The sequence below is a fragment of the Artemia sp. Qi Xiang Cuo genome, chromosome 13 (assembly GCF_049724085.1).
Source record: "Artemia sp. Qi Xiang Cuo chromosome 13, ASM4972408v1, whole genome shotgun sequence".
Lineage (NCBI taxonomy): Eukaryota > Metazoa > Arthropoda > Branchiopoda > Anostraca > Artemiidae > Artemia > Artemia sp. Qi Xiang Cuo.
This window is the reverse complement of record NC_142806.1, coordinates 6,102,391-6,127,350: the sequence shown is the minus strand read 5'-3', so window position 1 is coordinate 6,127,350 and position 24,960 is coordinate 6,102,391. Positions and strand designations below refer to the sequence as shown.

General features: G+C 37.1%; 1 protein-coding gene across 1 annotated transcript in view; it reads right to left on the bottom strand.

Moving 5' to 3' along the window:
* The window catches only part of LOC148944882 (lipase member I-like), a 138,344-nt gene that overhangs the window by 19,764 nt on the left and 93,620 nt on the right, over nucleotides 1-24,960 (bottom strand). Inside the window, exon 5 of the mRNA XM_089098631.1 lies at nucleotides 19,131-19,343. Coding sequence (XP_088954757.1) covers nucleotides 19,131-19,343 — 213 coding nt within the window. The remainder of the gene's footprint in view (nucleotides 1-19,130; nucleotides 19,344-24,960) is intronic.

The following is a 24,960-nucleotide window of genomic DNA, read 5'->3' as shown; positions in this document are numbered from 1 at the left end:
GATATTCTAGGACCACTGGGTCGATAAGACCACCCCTGGGGAAAAAAAAACAAATAAACAGGCACCCGTGATCTTTCTTCTGGCAAAAAATGTAAAATTCCACATTTTTGTAGATAGGAGCTTGAAACCTCTACAGTAGGGTTCTCTGATACGCAGAATATGACGGTGTGATTTTCATTAAGGTTCTATAACATTTAGGGGGTCTTTCCTCCTTTTTTCGAAAATCAGCCAAATTTTCTCAGGCGCCTAACTTTTGATGGGTAGGATTAAACTTGATGAAACTTATATATTTGAAATCAGTATTAAAATCTGATTCTTTTGATGTATCTATTTGTATCAAAATACCGTTTTCTAGAGTTTCGGTTACCATTGAGCCGGGTCGCTCCTTACTTACAGTTTCTGTTTGAGAATACAGAATGTTTGAGAACCACGAACTGTTTGAGAATATCAATAGCGGGACACAGCACTGTATTTTTGAAAAATTCTTGCGCTGTCTCATATGGAACTATTGTACCCCCCACCTAATTTCACTGGAACTTTACGTTACCAGTGCAATTCAGGACCTCTGTGTCCACATTTATTAGCTAATTCTGAGCCGTGAAGGCAATATTAAAGCGCCATTTGACGATCACAACGTGTATTTTTGTTTAAAAAAATTCTTTCTTTATTTAATATTTATGTCTAATATCTTAATTATTTAATAGAATAGGATATGATTCATTGGCTAAAATAGCACAAAGGCTAGCATAAGCATGCCATAATTAAAATAACAAACCAGATGTTAGGGGATAAACATAAAACAAGAAATTTAATCAACAATAAAACAGATATCAGGGGATAAACATAAAAAAAATTTATATAAATTATTAAAATGGGAAACAAAATAGGGGGCAAAAGAGTTTTTGTATTTCATGGTCAATATTTGGGGATACAGGTCCAGCTGGATATTTGAAGCTCTACGAGCATTGAGTCTTGTATTAGGAAGGGTTGGGGGATTTTCTTTAAAGGGAGGGAGAAAACGTCGATGATAGTCAGAACTAAGGTACTTGTGACCAAAGTTCATGGTAAGGATGTGACGTCGTGATTCCAATGTAATAAGTTCAAGTCTAGCCAAACCTTCATTGTCAAACAGTTCGTGGTAACGAACTGTAAGTAAGGAGCGACCCGGCTCGATGGTAACCGAAACTCTAGAAAACGGGTTATTGATACCAATAGATATATCAAAAGAATCAGATTTCAATGCTGATTTCAAATATATAACTTTCATCAAGTTTAATGCTACCCATCAAAAGTTACGCGCCTGAGAAAATTTGGCTGATTTTCAAAAAAAGGGGGAAAGACCCCTAAAAGTTATAGAACCTTAATGAAAATCACACCATCATATTCAGCGTATCAGAGAACCCTACTGTAGCAGTTTCAAGCTCCTATCTACAAAAATGTGGAATTTTACATTTTTTGCCAGAAGAAAGATCACGGATGCGTGTTTATTTGTTTGTTTGTTTGTTTGTTTTTGTTTTTTTCCCAGGGGTGATCGTATCGACCCAGTGGTCCTAGAATATCGTGGGAGGGCTCGTTGGAACGGAAATTAAAAGTTATAGTGCCCTTTTTAAGTGACCAAAAAAAAATGGAGGGCAACTAGGCCCCCTCCTACGCTTATTTTTTTCCCAAAGTCACCCGATCAAAATTTTGAGATAGCCATTTTGTTCAACATGGTCGAAAATATGATAAATATGTCTTTTAGGATGACAATCCCCCGAAGCTCCCAGAGGGAGGGCTAAAAGTTATGAACTTTACCCAATGTTAACATATAGTATTGGTTATTGGGAAGTATACAGAAGTTTCCAGGAGGTTTTTTTTATGGTAGTGGGAGGGAAGGGTGGGTCAGTGGTTATGTTGGGGGAACTGTTCAGGAAGGAAGTTTTCATGGGGGAAGGGAAATTGCCATGAAGGGGGTGCCGGACTTGCCAGCATTATTTATTGGATATTGGGACGTATACAACCATTTTCAGGAAGAGTTTTTTCTGGAGGGGGGGGGGCTAGCGGAGGGGGTTACTAAGGATAAAACTTAAGGTGAGGATATTTCTTTTGGTTCCTGGCCCTGGAGAGGTCGTGTGTGCCGGATTTACGAGCATTATTTAAAAAAAGATCAGAAATTAAATATAAAAAAAACAAGTTTTTTCAACTGAAATGTAAGAAGGAATATTAGAACTTAAAACGAACAGAAATTATAACGTATGTGAGGGGGTTCTCTCCCAAGTCAATACCTCGCTCTTTACGCTACAGTTTTTTTTTAGTGCTTTCAAAAGAGCTATCTATTCTAATTAAACGGCCTTTGTGATTCAGGGGTTTCTGAATCAAAATTGTTTTTAACTTTTAACGTAAAGAGCGTGGTATTGACTAGGGGGAGAACCCCTTCATATAAGTAATAACATATACGTAATAGAAAAAACAATAAAAAAACAAGCGATACGGCTCAATAGTAATCGAAACTTTTAAAAACGAAATTTTGATGTCAATAAATGTATCAAAAGAATGTGTTTATAATGCTGATCCTAAATATATAAATTTTATTAAGTTTAGTATTACTCATCAAAGGCTACGAGCCTGAGAAAATTTACTCGATTTTTTAAAGAGGGGGAAACATCCCCTACAAGTGAAAGAATTTTAATGAAAATCACACCGTCAGATTCAGCGTATCAGAAAACCCTATTACATAGGTTTCAAGCTCATATCTGCAAAAATCTGCAACTTTGTATTTTTTGCCAGAAGAAAAATATACGAATATAGAAGTTAGTTACGTAAGTTAATTTGTAAAGACATCCATTTAGCAAAAGAAAAGTAAAATTTTTATACAAATAAAAGCTGCATTAACTAAAAAACGATCAGAAATTAAATAAAAAAAACAAGTTTTTTAAACTGAAAGTAAGGAGCGACATTAAAACTTAAAACGAACAGAAATTATTCCGTATATGAAAGGGGCTGTCCCCTCCTCAACGCCTCGCTCTTTACGCTAAAGTTTGACTCTGTCTCACAACTTTATTTTTTAAAACAATAAAAAACTTTAGCGTAAAGAGCGAGGCGTTGAGGAGGGGACAGCCCCTTTCATATACGGAATAATTTCTGTTCGTTTTAAGTTTTAATGTCGCTCCTTACTTTCAGTTTAAAAAACTTGTTTTTTTTATTTAATATGTAGCATAGGCCATCCCCAGAATAATTTTTATTGCTCGTTTTTGCACACTTTCAATTTTAGAACATTGGTCTTTGGTCAACCCAGGGTGCCAGACAGGACAAGCATATTCCAGACAGGGTCTTATATAACAACAATAAATTGTTTTGAGGTTTTGGATTGATGTGGAGAACAGGGAGAAAGATTTAAGGAGAGAACTACCTGACTTAAATAAGTGGGAAATGTGGGATTTCCATTTAAGGTCGTTGTCCAACTGCACACCAAGCAATTTAACCGTATTTAAATTTGGTATGTAAAGGTAATTATTGATAGGGGGTATATTTATAAAAAAAGAAAATAGTATGAAACTGCTTTTGGGTATGCTTAAGTTGAGTTTAACATTGTCAAGATCATTCTTTAAATTGTTAATGAGTGAATCAAGTGTAACATTCAAAGTATTAGAAGTTTGACAAATTTATTATCTTTGTTATTTAATTTCACGGGCTGAAACAAGAGTGACGCATGGCAAATACACGGGTAATATATAATTTGAATTATATATTTGCATACTAGGGGGGATGTGTGGGTAAACTACAGTGCAGCTACAGTCAAGCTGTGTTAACTACAATTATTCTACACAATATGAAGTAGGTCTAAGAATTGTTTTTTAACATATTTCCTTCCCAACCGCCTCAATTCAATACTTATAAAAAATTTAAGGGGGGGGGGGCCAATTTTTTTTCTCCTTTTTTTTCCTATGAAAATACCAAATAAAAATTTATTTTTGGAATCAAAGGATGCGGGGAAATCCAGGAGGCAAATCCCCCCTCCCGTGATTGGCGCCACTGGAACTAGTTTCAACAGCAACAAAAGCGTGATACATTCAATACTAGGGATTTTAGGTTCTTAGATCTCTGTAGGTCTGAATTCCTCCGGCACTTCCTTATAGGATAGCCTATACCATCTTTCAAATAATTCCTTAATCTAGCTTAAAACACAAAATTAACATACCATAGTCTAATTTGAATATTGAAAACAGTAGAGCTTGTTTCTTACTATAATGTATGGACTAGACCTGCCTAGGCCTACACTAGACCTGCCAACATGAGCAAAATTCTCCCTGGTTGATGTTACGCAAAGCTTGTATCAGAAGTGGATGACCTATTTTCTTGATGATAAGACTTCAAAGGCGGTATATTTGCAGAAATATTAATGAGGAAGCGTAATGGACCTCTATGTTTTGCGTTTTCATATGCAAAACGAGCTTGGATTAATTAAAAAAAATATGTGGTCGAAGTAAACAGCTAGTTGAAGCTAAGGCGAGCAACAGTTTTAAAGTTACTTAATGAATTATAGTTTTTCTCCAAATTATTTCTCCAAGGGAGAGCAGTTGCCACCGCCCCCCCCCATAAACGACACCACTGCTAAATCCTAAAGTAAACCTTTTTAGAATGTGGGCTTATTTACGATTAAGGACAATATTGTTATTTTAAAATAACATAATATTAAAATAATAGTACTGTATATCTGAATAACAGCAATTTTTCGGTTTGTAAAAATCAAACAGTTCGTGGTAACGAACTGTAAGTAAGGAGCGACCCGGCTCAATGGTAACCGAAACTCTAAAAAACGGAATTTTGATACCAATGTCAAACTTGAATGAAGTCAAACTTGGAAGCTCTAGTAACTACTTCTCAAACCTATCTGTCGCAAGGCACTCAAAAAGACACGGCCGTATCCAGGGGGGGGGGTACCCGGTTTGAACCCCTCCCCCCCCCCCCGAACAAAAATCCTGGATCCGCTCTTGCAAGAAGATGTGACTTTCGAGGTAGAAAATAAAACAAATCTGATGAGTTGAGGAAAATGAGTTAAAAAACGAGTTAAAGTACATTTGTATCGCCCTATATTTTTGTGATTTGGCACCACTGGTCTAGCTTAGACCTTGCCTAATCTAGCCACCAGAACTGGCCTTGCTCTATTAGTCAGTAGAAAATTCAGAAAAATATCAAGAAGGCTGCGAGGGGAGTATACAAATAGGTGGTATTTTGATAGGAATTTCGATTATTGCACTGTCATTAGAAGTGCATTTGCCAATAAAACTTGCAATAATTGAATGTTTGGAAATGGTCTTATAACGGCTCACAAAAAAAAAAAAAAAAAACGGCAAAAAAGTCGGTGAGCTGGGGAAAACGAATTTTAAAATGGCTAATACACAGATACAAGTTTGTGTAGCAATTTTGGCCTGATCAGTGCTGCAATGATCTGATTTTCCCCTTAGTTGTTCTTTAACCTCAATCCACTACTCTTTATGTTAGAATTTAACTTCTGATTTACAGAAAACAACAGATTGCAATGAGAGATAGTTAGTTCTTTAATCTCGGAAATATGTTTAATTGTAATAACTAGCCAGATCGAATTTACACGGTTTTTAGTAAATTATAAGTTATATTCTAGCACAAAGCACAGAAAACAGAGAATTTACTCATAATTTTTTTTTTTTTTTTACTCAAACACTATTGGTATTTTCACTGGCCTAAAATTTACCACAAAACAACCAAATCAGGTTCAACATATTCTGAGTGTAGCATCGCTGTTCCGATGCAACACTCAGAATATGTCATCGTTATTCTGAGTGTTGCGTCTGAGTAGTTGCATCGGCAAAAATTGCATTTTCTTGTCGGTCTAGACTTTTTTTTTTAACAGGTTGGCTATTTTTCTCTCCATTGGCTTATAAATATCCGCCAATAAAATAAACTAGCTGATTTGAAGCCCGCTTTTTAACACTGGAGAATAGGTCAGTATTTTTTTTTTCTCTTTGAGGGTGGCTTCTGGAAATGATAGCGCCCCTATGATTAAGTAAAGTTCCTGTATATTTTTGTGATTTTTGTGCAACATTTTTTAGACTACATAATAGTTAAAGCATTTTTAATGCATTGCACGGTGGGGAGTTCTGTGGTGTAGAGATGTTTAGGCTAAGCTATGCTGGGGAGTTATGCAGGTAGTTATGTGGGTGGGAACTTGGGTGGAGCATATTTGTGTGAGGTACTGAGAAGAGGATACATAAGTATGTAGCTGTGCGGTGAGGAGTTGAGTGGGACCACTAATATTATTTTTGTTCTTACGACCATGCAACATCGAATATTTTGTTTGCGTAAAAAGGTGGGACAAACACGGCCAAAGAAAAGGCTAGGATCCATATTATAAGAAAATTGATTTAGGGGTGACTATATTAGGAAGTTGAATTTGGATGAACCCGGATTCAAACAGATTTAGCAAACAGCTTAATCAAGGGTATTTTCCCACCAGTTGTAACTAGATTTAACTACGTCTTAAAATAAACCAGTTCTTAAATCCTTGCTTTGGGTTAATAAGTTCAAGTCGTATAAGACTTGTGATAAAGTTCGCATTTCTGAACATGCTTTTTGAAAATGGAAATAAAGAATGATTAAATTACGATAATGTTGATAATCCCTGGCTAAACTTCGGAATACTGCTCATAAGGAATTCAACAGGGGGGTGGTGAAGTTGTATAAAATCTTGATATTCCAGAAAGAGGGGGGGAATAGATCAACGATCTCTCTTTCGCCAACATACCTGGCCGTAAATGTAATTTAGCATTTGATTATTGATAATTTCTCAAATTTTTATTGTAAATAATTTAAAAAGCTTTTCTAATTAAGTCACAGCGCTTAATTTGATAATAGACGCAAACTTGTAAGCAGGATGGACATCAGGCCCACCCCAACTACTTTATGACCTAATTTTTAATTCCCTCCTTAATTAAACTGCTGCGCTTGTGCCTAAATAGAGGCGTTGTTAGCTGTACATATTATTTTTTCAAAATGACGGATCTACTAACATCAGTACCAATGAGGCGGTTATAAAGGCCTTATCTACTTTAGTCCTAAAAACAAAGGACACGTCCGGGTATCTGAGACAAGATAGCTCTACGGAAAAACAGAGAGCTTGCTTTTAAGAATTTTTTGTTTTTTGTGAGCTAGTAAAACTTTTAGTTTTGTTTTAGTGGCTTGAAGCTTTAGAAGAAAGACCTAACCAAGTTTTGCGTTCTTTATATGTGCAGTAAATTACTTATATGTGCAGTAATTATCTGCAGTGAATTACTGAACGCAATTTGATATAGTAGCAACAGGTCAAAACAACAACGGATATATAAATTGGGAATATTTACTTCCCTTTTACATACACGTAAGGAATAATGCGAGTAACTTAAGAATGTTCGTCATAAAAATACTAATGGAATTAATACTTTTAACATGAAGGTAAAGGGCAGCAATCTCTCTTTTTTCTCTTTGATAGTGTGGTTGTTGGTTTCTGTATCTCCTTCTTAAATTTTGGCTGCATTTTGCTAATTGCATTTTGCTAAATCTGGCACTTCCCGTCCCCAAGCTCAGGACATCTTCTCAAATTCTCATAGTTCCGTCTCCCCTGACGGAACTTAGCTTCTTCAACCGTCCTAACTTACTCGCCAATACCTGCTGTTGCCAAAAGGCTCAAAGGAGTTCTTTGAGCCTTTATTAAAGAAGAAACCTTTCACAAGGAAGCCTTTGTCTTAAATCAACCATTTTCCCTTAAATAAATTTTTTTAGCTTTACATTTCTTTACACAAGAATTTTTGTTTCTTATTCCTTGTTTTAAACTTGTGCGTTTTAATGTTACTTCTCTTAACTCACATTATTCTTCAAGATTTGATTTTTGCATTATAGGACCTGAAACGCAACCTCGGTTTTGTTAGCTTCTGATTGTCATTTGTCAGTAAATTATTATCGTATCTGTCTCTCAAAAAAGTGACGTTCCCGCGTTGACGCTTGAAAATGAACAAGCAAAACTAATCTGATAAATTTGATACGGCTTTTTATTCGGAAAAATTCAACCATTAGCAACTTGTTGATTCTGAAAGGCAACTGCACCTTAAAGGATAAGCTACGCCTGTTTTAACCATTTGATGCCATATATTTTTAGCTTAATTTTAGCTGATTTTTAACCCACGTTCCTGTTTTTTAAATTTGGAAGCGACTGCTACCAAATACTGCATAACTAGATAGGAAGTTTTTTTTAATTAAAAAATTGAATTTCTGGCTATTATCAATTTTTCGGTTATATCTGGCTGTATAAGTTTCCATTTAAACCATTCAAACAATCATATTTCATTATCACTGTCTTACTTTAAGACTTACTTACAAGGTGCTGCAGAGAAACCTTCCGGAGGGATTTGTCTTAATTTTTTAAGAATCGTTACTGGAAGGCAAATGAAAATATTCAAGAAATTGGTAATCATGCGTAACTTTTCAGCGCCAGCTAAGGAAGAGAATTATCGTGCAACTATTCTTGAAAATGACTAATGCTAAGTTGTGATAAAATTTTTCGCAAATGTATGATCCGCAAGTTTTAAGCTTAGGTATCCGGGTAACAACAGCTTTTCAAAAACTGAACACCTTTTTTCGCCGTTACTGGTTTTAATGAATTTATTTTTGCCATTGAAGTATCTTTAGTCTTTAGCTAAGGGTATCCTGGAACTTGGATACATTGTTGAACCCGGATTGATAATTTATTCTGATGTTCTAAATTTCAGAAAAAATAAACCCAGCAGAAATCCATCCAAGTGTGGTTAAATAATGCTGTATAGTACATTACATTCTTTTGATGCTCATAGCTACTATTACTAACAACTCACGAGAACACCAAGACGTCTGAGGCCAACACAGATGCACATGCTCTTCCTCCATCCCAATCTATTCAAAGCTTCCGTCTTTACCCCTCTCAAGAAGTTATAATTTCCTTTAAACCCGGGCCAACGACCTCTTCCAAGCCATTTCTGGGTCAGCCACCTTTTCCTTTGGCCTTAGATGGATGGTCAAAAAGGCCAATTTAAAATATAAAGTTGGAAACTTCTTAAAAGATAAAGGTCCTTACAATAGCATGTCTTGGCAAAAGTTTGGTGAATTTTTTTAAGTTTCTATTGTAACAAAAACATTTCTGATAAGCATACATTAAAATCCGTTAATTTTTGGCTGAAAATTATAAACTGAATCCAAAATAAAATGACAAGTTTTTTTTCCACTAAACCTTGCCATGTCCATGAGGTTTTAAAACCCTAATAATACCCCTGTAATGACACTAACCCTTGCATTGACGCCATCTATCCATTAGTTTAAATATGAACTAACACAACGGTAGCATGTCGCCTTAGAAACTGACTAGAGAAAAACTACAAAGATATATTTAGAGAATTAATAAAAGGAAGAGTATGGGGCCACAAGCTTGGCAGTTACTTGTTCCACCGGATTGAGTGGCAGTTATCTAGTGACTAGAAAAGAATCACACATCTAAATAGTCCCAAAAGAATAATCACAGAAAATAGTCACATATCTTTGGCATACTTTGTGATTCACTTTGTAGCCATCTCATTCGGTTAAGAATATTTAGACTAATAACTTGGGTAAGAAAAAACTAACATTTTTTTTAAAACATTTCTCAGCTTTAGAAAATCCTCCTATTTTTGCGCAAGCCGGTCTATTTTTCAGTTCTGCAAAATGTCTTCTTATTTCCCTGCGATTCGTCTGTTTTTTCGTCGTTTCGACGAATCTGGTCTCAAAATGGATTCCAGAGTTTATATCTGAATAGAATAGAAGCCACACAGAAAAATAAAAACTTGTGAAGAATCTTGTGACTCAGAAACTTTTTAAACTTTTTAAGCTCTTTAATGGCTTAAAATTTCAGAAAGAAGAAAATTTTAGGCGAAATTCAAATCCATTGGTTGAAACTCATTCATTGATATAAAACTCATTGGTTTAAAAGCCAACTTGGTTTTAAAAAGCTGGACTAAATAGCTCTGCAGACATGAAAATATGATGTGATTGGCGTACGAAAGTCAGTCAGTGAGATAAACTAATGAAATAAAGGCATATTATTTACTAAGGAATTATAGATATTAATCTCTCTTTCTCTCTACGGTTTGAAAAGTATATTCATTTGCAAAGAAATGTACCACAAGTTTCATCAGAGACGTGAGCAGTATCTTTTTTCGGGAGGGCACATTCACTAAAACAGCCAAAATTCGTGTAAATTACATAAAAAAATACCATATTATGGTATTATAACACCCAGGTGTTGTTGTTTTTTTTTTTTAGTTGAAAAAAGTTTGGAAGAATAGGAGGTTTATTCTGCGAACCAGATTAAAATACTAGAAGCTACAGTGATGACATTTATCGAATATGATTATGAAATGTGGGTTCTAAGAAAGACGGAGGAGGATTTTTGCTAGACGTTTTACAGATAAATTGTCTATGGATTACTTTCTGACTGACTGTATTTCAAAAAGTAATCTTGGGGAAAATGTGGTCAAATCCAGCGTTCCAGGGTTGTAATGAGAGAGAGGTTGAAATGGCTAGGACACTTTCTGAAGATGAAGGATCACATATTGCAAAGACCATCCTTCTCGGTTGACCACCTTGGGCCAAACAAAAAGGAGGTCGACTCCATTGCATTTCCAGACAAAGCTCATATAATATAAACAATCTCAGTCATTCACTTGCCCGCAAGTCCTGTGGACATAGTCGGTCATAAATATTTGAATCTTTTTTTCGCCTCCAATTGCCTTCAAATGGCTCACAGAAGTGATAGACTATTTGAATTTGGCTAACTCTAATTAGAGGTAGCCTATATAACTTAAAAAATTGGCTTTACTCTAATTAGAGTTAGCCTATGTAATTTAATGATTTGGCTTTACTCTAATTAACCACGGCTTGGCTCTCGTCTTCAACCAAGTTGATCAAATTCAAAGTTGGTCGTCCCTGAATAAAAAAGAAAGATGTAAGGAGAGATTCAAAGGAAACTGTAACTTCTTGGGAGAGTTTCAAGAGGGGGGCATTGAATGTATTAAGATGGAGGATGAGCGTCTGTAGCTTTGTTGGATTGAAGTGGTTTGGTGTTGCAGTAAGTTGTTGGTAGTAGTAGTAATTGCAGTAACATTCTGGAGAAAGCAATAACACAAGAAGATTGGGAGCGAAGCTAAGACTCAAAGATCCCCGTTGGTACAGGAACATATTAAAAATTTGTTGTTTGCTTTTCTTATACTTGCGCTCTTTGTAGATCCAGCCACAAGCACCTCACTAGGCATTCAGAAAAAATGCATATGATGATTAACTCCTGTCTGTTGAGGACTTGTGCCAGCTCATAGGAAAGCCTGAGTCAGCTGCTATCTCTGCCAAACTCAGAATCTCCAAAAGGGCTCAAGGTGACTTTTGAGAATTTCTCACTAATTCTTCACCTGACCCCGTTGAAAAAGGAGCCACCTGCACCAATCTGACAAAGGAGCAATGGTTCGCTATTTCTTAGGAAATGGCGAACCAGCACAGTCTCTTTGAGATTACTTTTTTGCTACTCTCTATTATGGATCTTCTATGGGAATGCGGTCTTTGATTTATGGACAACTCTTGTTTCTTAGATGTGGCATGTACACGTGTGATGCGCACATGAGGTGAAATTTGTTTCAGAAGGAAGGGGGCAAATTGAATTAGGATTTGAATTGCAATTGCAATTTGCAATTTGTATACATCAAAAATAAAGAAATTATTTAGAAAACAGAGCAATTTATGAGTACTGCTAAAATCTCAAGTTTGAGGGAGAGGCACTAGTTAAATCCCCCTTTCTAAATGCATAAGCTAGCTATAGACTTTTTTCAACACATTCCACGCCTCTAATGCATTCATTAGATTCCGTTAGTCTTGTACAAGGCCATAGCAATTTAAAATTGAATAACAAGTAATAAACATAAATAGCAAGATATAATGCATGAGTAATGAATATTTCGTTATTTATTTTGTTCATTTTCATTTTTATATGCACTTTTGCAGTATATAGTAATTTCTTTGACACTCAGCTCTTAAAATGTTTAGAAAGCTGTCGTACTTGCGCATCGAAAATGTTTTTTAGCAAGCGTAATAAACTATGGGGTGAATTTTGTAGATTCATTTAATTGAATTTGTTTCGTTCTATTTTACCAAGGTTATAGTCCGGCTTGAAAAATTTCATGTATAAAGACCGTATTATCGCGCTAAAAAAGGAATGAACACTTGTCACTTGAAGAACAAATATGAATTAGAAACTCCGTCACCGGGGGTTTCATTTCCAGATTAAAAATTTCACTTTCAATTCTCAAAAACTTATTGGTCTATAAGAGTAACCTTTTCAGGCATTAGGTCAGGTAGATAGAAAAGTGGACAGAGGAAGATTTAAGAAATACAAAATTAAAGCATTGAATAATATGGAAAATACAAATGTTTTTAAAATCTTTATACATTTTAAAATCTTGCACAATCTATAATCCAGTAAAAATGCCTTGAAAATATCTTTAAAATCCTGAGATCCGGCCACTGGCGAATCCAGGAGGACCCCCCCCCCCTAAAAAAAAAATTCTGGCGCCCTGTTATCCTGTTTTTTTTTTCTTTTTTTTACTTTTACTCTGGCTATAATATTTGGTAATATCGACAAAATCTGGCTACCATTACCCGATGTATAAAGACCATATCATCGTGCCAAAATAGAAATAGTCCATTCGTAACCTTTTTTTTTAAATAAGTTAGGAACTCCGTTATTCGGATTTCATTTCCAGAAGGAAAGATTCAACTTTCGGCTCTCAACATATTAGCCTAGACGTTGGACTAGATATGTAACCTGTTCAGGCATCAGACCAGGTAGCTAAAATGTCAGGGATGATTAAGAAATATAAAGTAAAAACAGGCAAGTTATATAGAAACAAAGAATATTATTCGAAAAATGCTTAAACATTTGGATTTTAAGGTGTAGGGGAATTGAGGCCTCATCCCCTTGCATAAGTGTTTGTATTAGAACACTAGAACCGATCTTTTTTCTTTATGCTCATATTTTACCATAAAATTAGAAGTTTTACCAATAACGGCTTTTGATAAATGCTCAATCAGTGGGATTAATTGTTCTAATTCACATGATTTCTATATGCCATTTATTACATTAATCCTGATTAAATTTTTAGCGCCAAATTTTGATTTGTCTTGATATTAAATAAAAAAAACAAGTTTTTTTTAACTGAAAGTAAGGAACGACGTTAAAACTTAAAACGAACAGAAATTATTCCGTATATGAAAGGGGCTGTCCCCTCCTCAACACCTCGCTCTTTACGCTAACGTTTTTTATTTTTTTAAAAATTGAGTTGTGAGACAGTCAAACTTTAGCGTAAAGAGCGAGGCGTTGCGGAGGAGACAGCCCCTTTCATATACGGAATAATTTCTGTTCGTTTTAAGTTTTAACGTCGTTCCTTACATTCAGTTAAAAAAAAAATATATTTTCATATATTTTTAATATGCATATTAGGGGGGCTCGCCCCCTAGTCAATATCTCGCTGTTTAAGCTAAAGTTCAAATTTTGTTCAAATTCTTGAAAAATGACCCCTTAATCACAAAGGCCGTTATTTAGAATAAATAGCTCTTATGAAAGTACTAAGAAATCTTTGGCTTAAAGAGCGAGGTATTTACTAGGGGGTGAACCCAATCATACAAGCAATATTTTCTGTTCGTTTTAACTTTTGATGTTGCTCCTTATTTTCAGTTGGAAAACGTGTTTTTTATATTTAATTCCTGATCCTTTTTTTTAAATAATGTTGGGAAATCCGGCGCCCCCTTCATAGCAATGTCCCTTCCTCCATGAAAACCTTCTTCATGTAAAGATCCTCCCTCATAACCCCCGACCCACCCATCCCCCTACTACCAAAAATAATTCCCCCTGAAAACGTCAATATACTTCCCAATAACCAATACTATATGTTAACATTGGGTAAAGTTCATAACTTTCAGCCCTCCCCCCGGGGACTTTGGGGGATTAAGTCATCCTAAAGGACATAGTTATCATATTTTCAACCATGCTGAACAAAATGGCTATCTCAAAATTTTGATCAGGTGACTTTTGGAAAAAATGAGCGTGGGCCTAGTTGCCCTCCATTTTTTTTTTTTGGTCACTTAAAAAGGACACTAGAACTTTTAATTTCCGTTCCAATGAGTCCTCCCACGATATTCTAGGACCACTGGGTTGATACAATACCCCTGGGAAAAAAACAACAAACAAATAAACACGCATCAGTGATCTTTCTTCTGGCAAAAAATGCAAAATTCCACATTTTTGTAGATAGGTTCTTGAAACCTCTACACTAGGGTATTCTGATACGCTGAATATGATGGTGTGATTTCCATTAAGGTTCTATAGCTTTTAGGGGGTCTTTTCCTCTTTTTTCAAAAATCAGCCAAATTTTCTCAGGCGCGTAAATTTTGATGGGTAGGACTAAACTTGATGAAAGTTAAATATCTGAAATCAGCATTAAAATTTGATTCTTTTGATGTATCTATCAAAACACAGAAGGTGCAGCCGTTTGGCATAGGCTTTGCTGGAAGAGTTCTTTCAGACGTCGACTTTGCCGACGACGTGGCGCTAATATGCGAAAACATTAGTGACCTCAAAACTACACTGGAAACACTGGCCTCTGCCGCTGAGAAATTTGGTCTGAAAATAAATTGGTCGAAGACCAAGATAATGCCCGTTGAGAAAACGCCGTCCAACCCCCTGTCATCTGTAGAAATTTGTGGCCAAACTGTAGAGGTAGTCAAGCAGTTTACCTACCTTGGTTCAATTGTCTGCTCAAACGGAAGCCTAGATGCCGAAATATCAGCAAGAGCGGCAAAAGCAAACTCTGTCTTCGGTCGCTTTCTAAAAACAGTCTTCCATAAACCCCAGATCAGCCGTCTCACCAAAGCCCGAATATACTCTGCTTCGGTTGCCAGCATTATGCTCTATTCTGCTGAGACTTGGTCGCTGACTCAGACACAGACGCTGAAGGTAGATGCCATCCAGACGAAACACCTCCGAAAAATCGAACGCTCCCGATGGCCCGACAGGGTACGAAATTCAGAAATCCTCAGGTCCTTCAAACTCCCACCCCTTTCCGAGCAGCTTGAGTCTCGCTCGCTGCGTTGATACGGTCATCTGCTCCGTCTGCCTGCCCAAACACCCGCCCGGCTCATCTTCGATTTCGACCCAGCTGCAACAGGCTGGGGGCATCCTAGGGGAAGACCACACACAAGATGGGCAGACTTCATCCGTGATCGGCTCGCCTCCAGAAACATCAACCCGGCTGAAGTGACAACCCTCGCCCTGAACCGACCACTCTGGAGAAGACTGACGGCACTGACGACTGGTTCCCTCTACGCTGGTGACGCTGCCGAGCAAGACCTTTAAGTAAGTAAGTAAAGTATCTATTGGTATCAAAAACCCGTTTTCTAGAGTTTCGGTTACCATTGAGCCGGGTCGCTCCTTACTTACAGTTCGTTACCACGAATTGTTTGAAATTCTTTATGGTTTATATTTACGCCTAATTGGTTTTCGTAGGTTTTTTGCTTCCTGTTTCTTTGACGTTTCTAAATATTTACCTTCTTAACTAGTCAAACTCGCACTCTTAACTGCTCAAGGATCAATTGGACCAATCAGTGTTACCACCCTGGCCTGGAAGTATTTACTAAATTTGAGAGGGAACATTTATTAAATCGCATCTGTTTTTACTAAATCCTCCAAAAAATTTTCGCCCGCACTATCAAGCATCGATTTTTATTAAAGCAGGATAAACAATAGGATTTTCATAATCTTCTTTCCTCTTTTTCTCCTTTTTTTCTCTTTTCCTCTTTTCTCTGTCCTTTTCTCTTTTCTTTCGTTTTCTTTCAAATAAACCTACTACTGTCGCTTGTCATTCGAATTTTATTTAATTTTTTTATTAAAACTAAAGATGTCGCTGCATAGGCTGACAACGTCAATTCGTTGGAGCTGGGGGAAGTGGAATATTTCTTTTCCCTAGAAAGCGTGGACCTGTTTCTGATTGGTTGAAGGTAGAAGTGGACTTGCGCAGTACAGAAGCAATATCCACCTTGAAGGGTCTCTTTTTTACGACTCCTTCATGATTCTGTTACTAGACTATGTTTCGTTCCATGGGAGTCAGTTACGACAGTCGGAGAAAGAGAAACAACAACCTGCTGTGAATTTTCACCGGTCGGTAAACTACTGTCCTGTTTCTTCAAATCACTTCTTGCAGACTTGACCGAGTCGGACAACAGATGTCCGTTTGCACCTTTAAGAAGTGAATTCAAAAGGGCAACAGTTGCCTCACCATTCCTACAGTATCTTACTGGGAGAAAAGATTCTACCCGAAAACGGATTGCGAGCAACACCCCGCCTAGTAAGCCATGTCTGTACTTGACAGCTTTTTCTTGCCATCTCCTTACCGGATGCTGTCTTGGCACCTATGAAGTACTCAAGAAGCTCGATTGCATCGATCCTTCTGTTGCTTTGATCAGCTCCATATATTGCACAGTAATTTACTGTCTGAGTAGACAGCAGTTTACTGCTATTGGTAGTTTTTGGTGCTCGACAGACAAGAAACTGCCGTCAGACAAAACTTCAGATGATTCTAGCATTGTTTGAGCCGAATAATTCTTTTTCTGGTAAATTTACTAAAAAACTTACTAAATTAAAAAAAATTTCAAAATTTTAATAGTCTATTACTAGATTTACTAACGCAGGTCCGTTTCTACTAAATTTAGTAAAATTTGTGTGTGCAACCATGGCAACCATGGGACCAATTACATAAACCGAACGGCTTAAAAGAGCCATAGGTTCCACTGTACGGTCCAATAGACCGATAAGAGGAGACACCCACACTGAGTGCTCAAAGACTTGCTTTGCAAGATGTTGAACCTCTGCTAAAAATGGGGAAAATAAAACGTAGTTCAAAAGAAGATTCAAAATCACGTCTGTAGTTGTAGATGACACTAGTAGCATGTTGCATGCTATTAGTGTCATCTACAAGTAGCATGACACTAGGAAACCCTGAACCCTCAAAATCTTCAAGATCATCTGCAAAAAGCGCTATCATAAGATATGGTTGCCATTACCTTATTCCGTGCTATAGAAACAAAAGCGGAATATACTAAGTTAAAAACCTTTAGTTAAAAAATTGAAGATTCAAAGAAAATTACGGACATATTTCAAACATTAATGTGAACGAAATGTAAGAATACATCGCTCAGTCAGTATCGGGAAAAAAACGGTGCGTTTATAGGGGGCTAGGTCGGGGTTTTAGTTTTATCATACGTATTAAAATAAATACAATAGCAAAGTGAAAGTAATGTACAAGAGGTGAAGAGGCTTGGGGCCGGGCCCTCAGAATATTAATTTTTAGTAAAATATCAATTACTCACATAATTTACAAATATTTATTTAATTTCTTGGTGAATTTCGCACCCCTTCTCCTTAAATAAACTCCAGTGTACGTGCCCGCAAATGCTTTATATTCGTATACAAATTTGCACGTTCCTGCTTTTCAGCAAGTGCATGCTTACAAGCAAGTTTTAGGCATTTTTATTACGGAATTATAATACTTGAAATGTCTTAAGAAAAAGGTCATACTTCAGAAAGAAAGTTGGATCAGACACAAGAAATACGAGAATACAATTATTTTAAGACTTGTTGTTCAGGGGTTTCACCGCGGTTTCTCCCCGCCGCAGATAACCGGTTGGAAATTAAAGCTTAACAAATGGGTGCAAAGTTCACATTTTCCTAGAGATAGGTAAGGGTCATCATTTTGAACTTGACCCATTTCTAATTGAACAATCAATTCACAGATCATATATTAGGGTTTCAAGACCTTTATTGAGAGAGAGACTCAGTCACGTCCAAGATTATTGCCAAGTAACTTTAGCCCCCCTGTCCCACACCGCGAAGTTGTAGCTTGCCTTAAGCTCCATAATTTTATGTTAATTTTAATATAAAATAATTCTATTGAGTTATTGTATATTTTAAATTTATTATTTCATATATTAGTATTAATATATATTAATATTATAATAGTATAATAATAATTATTATTTTATATACTTAATTAATTATATGCATAATTTTATTAAAGTTCCAAGGTCAGTAAAAGTGAAACCTGATTGTTTGAATTGGTTAAGAAGAAACTTACACAGCTCTGAATGTCTTAAAAATTAAAAAAAAAAAAAATAAGAAATTCAATTTTTAGTTAAATAAACCTCTATGTGTAAATATGCAGTTTTTGGTAATAGAGGGTGCCGAATTAAAAAAAAATTGACGAAAAATCAGCAAACAATAAGCTAAAAACATTTTGCACCAAACAACTAACATATAGTTACTATTTAAGCTTTTACGGACGAAAAGCATTGTCGAATTTGACTAGCTAATTTTTCTTATTTATTTTGATATTTCAACCTGGCAACATTGACGAAATTATGATACTGTACTAAAAGCTTCGCAATTTTTAACAATTAGAATAAAATCCTAGAAAACCATGCTTTTCAGGTAAGAATAGACCTAAGATGGGTTCGAGGGGTGAAAAATATTTTTATTTGGATGTCTAATACTTCAAAGAAGAAGAAAAAGTGGGAAGGACTACTTTTATGTATGTCTAATTTTATGAGAACCTGCTTCAAAGCACTTTGAAGCGTAGAGTAGGGTATATAGGCTAGGGAATATATTCCACTTTTCTAGAGTTTTTGTTTCTATCGAATAAGTCACTGCTTGCTTACCGTCCATTGCAAGAACTGCTTTGACCAAGTCAAAGCCAAGCGTTTCTAATAAAAAGAAAATATTTATAAGAATAAAAGGAGTTGAATGATTTAGGTTCTGAATAGCTCAATCCAAGGTTTTTCACCTCAAAATTGTATACTAACTCAGATTAAGCATGTATCCTAATTCTGATTCAGTACAATGGCAAGACTCAAGTAATCGTTTAAAAAGGAGAATTTATAGATTTCAATAATTGAGGAATTCCTCAATTCCTCAATTGAGGAATTGAGGAATCAGGCTTCTGAGTTCCTCAATTAAAAAATTTTCAATCCAAAAAACTGAAAACACTTACTCAGATCATCCATTCTTGTTCTGCAACCAAGTTGAAAATTTCCACCATTTGGATAGAAATCTGCATGACCGAGAGGGGATAAAAACCCAAGGCCTTTGGCCCTATGACTAGCTTTACCATTGGTATGAATTACATCTACAAATGTGGCATCACCTTTGTCTAATCGGTCTTTTGGATATGAATGAGAAAAACCAGGCAATGCTGGATCCAAACCTAAGGCATAGGATGTAAAATACAAATATGAAAATAATTTTTTTTAACGGGATATAAATGACACAAAAATATTTTCATCTTTTTGGTTTTGGATGTTTTTTGGTGTTCGAGATCTTGAAATGCAACACCTATGTCTATTTGGTCGTTTGGATGTGAGTGGAAACAAAACCTGGCAGTACTGGATCCATACCTGAAGCATAGGGTTTGAGATATAAAAATAAATAAAGCGAAAACAGAATATAATTGAACAACAATATTTTTATTTTTCCGTTTTCGATGTTTTGTTGGTGTTAGAGATCTATAAATACTGCACCATCTATATCTAATTAATTGTTTGCATGCGTATGAAAGAAATATGGCAGTGCTGGAAGGCATGAGGTATAAAACATAGAAATGAAATATTGTGAAAACCAGGATGTAATTGACATGATAATATTTTCATCTTTTCTCCATAGGATTTTTTGTTCGTACAAGAGATCTACAAATGCAGCATCATCTATTTCTAATGGGTCGTTTGAATATGAATAAAAAACAAATTTGCCAGTGCCGGATCCACGACGGATCCATAATGTTTAAGATATAGAAATAAATAATGTGAAATACAAGATATAACTGCCAAGAAAAAATTTCATCTTTTCATCTTTGAATGTTTTGTTGGTGTCAGATATCTACAAATGTTGCACTATATATATATATATATATATATATATATATATATATATATATACTACTAATAACAACTCACCGCAGAACCAAGCTGCCTGAGGCCAACACAGCTACGCACGATCCTCCTCTACCCCAATTTGTTCAAAGCCTCCCTTTTTACACCCGCCCACGAAGTTCCCATTTCCTTTAAATCTTTCTTTATGACGTCCTCCCACCCCAGACGGGGACGACCTGCTTTCCGTTTAGCCCTAGATGGTTGGCCGAAAAGCACAATCTTCGGCAGTCTGTCATCCTTCATCCGTAGAACGTGCCCTAACCACCTCAACCTTTCATTCATTATAACCCTATAGAGCGGTATTGAACCATATTTTTTTGTATAGCTTGTTATTTGAAATACAGTCAGTCGGCCGGGTACCCAGAACAATCCTTAAGCAATTTCTCTGGAAAACGTCTAACAAACCTGCATCCACTTTTCGGAGCGTCCGTGCTTCAGAGCCATATTTGACAAATGTCATCACTGTAGCTTCTAAGATTCTAATCTTGGTTTGCAGACTTATCTTCCTAGTCTTCCAGACTTTTTTTAACTGTGAAAAAACACCCTGAGCCTTGGCTATTCTACTTTTAACATCTTCACTGCTCCCACCATCTTTACTAATAATACTACCTAGGTAAGTGAAACTTCCCACCTGATCAATCTTTTCATTAACCAGAGTTACCTTTTCATCTTCACTTATTCCTAGCCTTAGTGACTTAGTCTTCCTAACATTAATTTTTGAACCAATTCTAGCACCCTGAACTCGCAAAATCTCTAAAACTTCATTCATTTTGCTCACACTTTCATCTAGGATGCTTAAATCATCAGCATAATCCCAGTCCAGGAGACTTTTTCCTCCCCATTTGATTCCGTGGTCTCCCATTGCCTTTCCTGTGCTCCTTAAAACAAAGTCCATACATATATATATATATAAATATATATATATATATATATATATATATATATATATATATATATATATATATATATATATATATATATATATATATATATATATATATATATATATATATATATATATATATATATGTAATTGGAGGTTTTGTGAATGAAAAAAAAATGTGCCAGTGCTCGATCCATACGTGAAGCATAAGAATTAAAATATTTAAATAAATAAGTTGAAAAACAAGATATAATTGACGCAAAAAAAGTATCGTCTTTTTTGTTTTCGATGTTTTTGATGTTACAGACCTACAAACGCTGCATCGTCTATATCTAGCTGTTTTGGTGTGAATAAAAAAGCTTTTAATGCTGGACCAATACCTGGGCCCTCAAAATAAAAAAGTATCGAGATAATTAAGTTGAACAGTATACGGTTGACCTCAACATATTTTCATCTTTTTTTGCTTTGAAAATCTTTGGTATTAGAAGAGTTTACTTTTACTTCATGAATAATTTTAGGAGATCATTGACGTGGAAAATTTCAAACCAACTTTAATGTGGGCATAGCTGTAAGTTAAAATTATTAAAAAAAAATATTTGGATATAACGTTTTATATCCGAAAGCAAATGCACTTGAAAGTAAAAAGATTTCTTGCTGCTGAAAGCCAATGAAATTTTAAATGTTTTCGCTATTTTGACTTTAATAAATAAAAAATTATTAAGGGTTTAAGGAATAAATATCAGTATAGGTCATATTATTAGTAGGGGGCCTCCCCCAGGGCACTCAGCGTGTCCCCAGGTGGCGGATAAGGGGACGTCCTACAGATATGTAGGATACCTTCATAGAAGGCGCGGACCTTGGGGGGACCTAGTTCCCGGGGGTGCATAATTAAAACTGGGACACCCTCGCCCGGGGGTCTGAAATACAGGTGGAGGAGGAGGAAGGCCCCTCTGATGTACACCATGTAGGGCCCACTGACGTGTGGACATGTCCCAGCGGTTACACACCTTCCCCCAGCAATGGGAAAAATGGCTCGGCGTCGCAGACCACCGAGCGGGAGGATCATTTCCTAGAGGGACAACTGTGAAGGGCAGACGATCCAGCTGCATGGACAATGGTCTCTGCTAAGGGTAGAGAGGAGTGGCTTACGTCTACCCCGACAAATTAGCCATGAAACTCCTTCTCTTGAATATAAATGATGAAAATGGCGAATAAGAAAGTAAAAACTCATGCTACCGCGTCCGGGGTAACTGACGGTATAAGACCAAGAACTCCAATTTGCGAGAATGATATTGCTGATAATGAAAATTATTTTGTTACCACGTCCAGGGCAGCCGACGATCATTTATCCGTTTTGACTACTCTCCAGTCGGAGAAGACTTCGTTTATCCTAACCCCAAAAACATATCTCTCACTAGGAACGCTAAACGTACGCACATTAGCCAAACCAGGAAAAAGGGAACTAGTCCTAAACGAGATGAACCGTTACCGCAGGGACATCGTTGGACTATCTGAGACTCACCTTCCCTCCACAGGAATAGAAAGAATAAACGACATCATGCTCATCACCTCTGGAAGAAGTGATGGAGTTCACCGCCAAGGTGTCGGTTTCCTACTCTCCAAGCGAGCCAAACAGTCTCTTCTTGACGTCCATCCTGTCTCTGAACGTATTATCATCATTTGTCTGAAAGGATCCATTGCCAACATGACCATAATCCAAGTTTGCGCCCCAGACTCGTCCCGGAGTGAAAAGAAGCCGAAAAATTCTACAGTCAACTCCAACAAACCGTTGACACTGCTCCCAAGAGAGATGTTCTGTTCGTGATTGGGGACTTCAAGGCCATTGTCAGACACTCAAAGGATGGACTTCAAGACGTCATGGGCAAGTCCAGGAATGGGCGGCAGAACCACAGGGGTGAAATTCTCATCGACTTTCGTGGGGATAACGAACTTTTCATAAAGAACACCATGTTCCGTGATAGAGAACGAAGGAAAGTTACTGGGAGATCCCCTGACGGTCACACTGCAAACATGATTGATTACATACTTGCCTGCAAGCGATGGAAATCATCAGTACTGAGCACAGTCTCCATAGCCGGTGGTGACTTCGATTTGGACCACGTTCTAGTCATGTCTGAGCTCTGTTTGCGCATTCAGAAGCCCCACGGCCTAAGAAAAGCTTACCAAGATATCGTGTCGACCTGCTGAAAAATATAGAAACAAGGAACAGGTATAGAACAGCACTCTCAAACAAGTTGTCGAGAATCCAACCCATGAAAGCTCCAACAGCAGAAGAAATTGACCGATTGGTAAACGAAAGCCCATCTATCATCAGAGAAACTGCTAGTGAAACCCTGGAAATTCAGACCCATTCGGATAAACCGTGGATCACCCACGAAATTTTTGATCTATGTGTGCAGAAGCGCGCCAATGCTAACAAGGTAGATCGACAAAGCAAGGACGAGTACAAGAGGCTGAAGCGCCTAGTAGAAAAGGAAATACGGCAAGCTCTGCGACGCTACATCAATCACAAATGTCGTGAGTGTGAAGAAGCCTTTCAAAAAGGTAATAGCCACTTCATATACAAGAAAGTCCGTGAACTGTAAAAAAAGAAGTCCTTGGCCGCTCCTACACTGTTAGAAAAACATGGGCTCCCAATCATGGACTCAGAGGGAAGAATTGAACGATGGAAGGATCACTTCAGCGAAAAACTGAACCCCACAATAACGTCCGACCCAAACATCTTACTATCTTTCCCACTACCGCACTACCCAGTAGACCCAAGCCCTCCTCCACTAAGAGATGAAGTACTCTCAGCAATAGAATCTCTAAAAATTAATAAAGCCCCAAGCCCGGATAGTATTCAGTCAGAACTATTAAAAACAGGCCCAGAAGAACTGGTTGATATCTATCACAAAGTCATAACAAGTGTCTGGGAAACGGGCCACTTCCCCAGATCTTGGGTGAAAGCCACCATCGTCCCCTTTTTTAAAAAGGGGGAAAACGGCGACTGTAACAACTACAGACCAATAAGTTTAACTAGCCAACCGGCGAAGATTCTTACAAAAATACTCCTTGACCGTCTGAAATCTTTGACAAACCATATCTTAGAGGAATTCCAAGCAGGCTTTCGAAAAGACCGCTCTACCACAGACCCGATTTTCTCCACTCGGCAAATGATGGAGACGTATATCGAGTCTGCGAAAGAACTGCTACTACTCTTCATCGATTTCAAGCAGGCTTTTGACTTGATATGGCAAGATGAATTATGGCCCATCCTGCTACACTATGGAGCCCCTGAAAACATAGTAATCCTGATAAGAGACATGTATTCACATTTCGTCAGCCAAGTTCAGACGCCCGAGGGATTGACAGAGGAGTTTCTGACATCAGTGGGCGTTCTTCAAGGTTGCCTCTTGTCAATCCACCTCTTAAACCTATTCCTCAACGCAGCGCTATCATTTGCTGAAACTGTTGACGATGCAGAGATTGGAGGGAAGCTTATCGATAAACTGGCATACGCAGATGACATCGAGAAACTCAATAGTCAAGAGCATCTACTCCAAGCTGACACCGACGAACTAGTGTCAGCAACCGTGGCCTTTGGGATGGTCGTTAATACAGCCAAAACCAAGGTTATGTGGGTGTCTGGAGACCCTGCTTCAAGAAACGTGCAGTAATAAAAGGAGAGCTAGTAGAAAATGTTGACTCCTTCGTCTACCTAGGGAGCCTCCTAACTTCTGATAACGACTGTTCGAAATCGATCAAACAAAGACTCGGCCTGACAAGCGCCAGCTTCAGGAACCTCTTGCCAATCTGGAAAAACATGACTCTCTCAACTTCTCTGAAGGTGCGACTCTTCAACTCTCTCATAATCCCAATCGCCTTATACTCAAGTGAAACTTGGTCAATAAAGGCTCGTGATGAGTGAAGAATCTCCTCATTTGAAACTAAATGCTTTAGACGCATTGCGAGGATTACCTACATTGATCGAGTCTCAATTGAAGACCTCA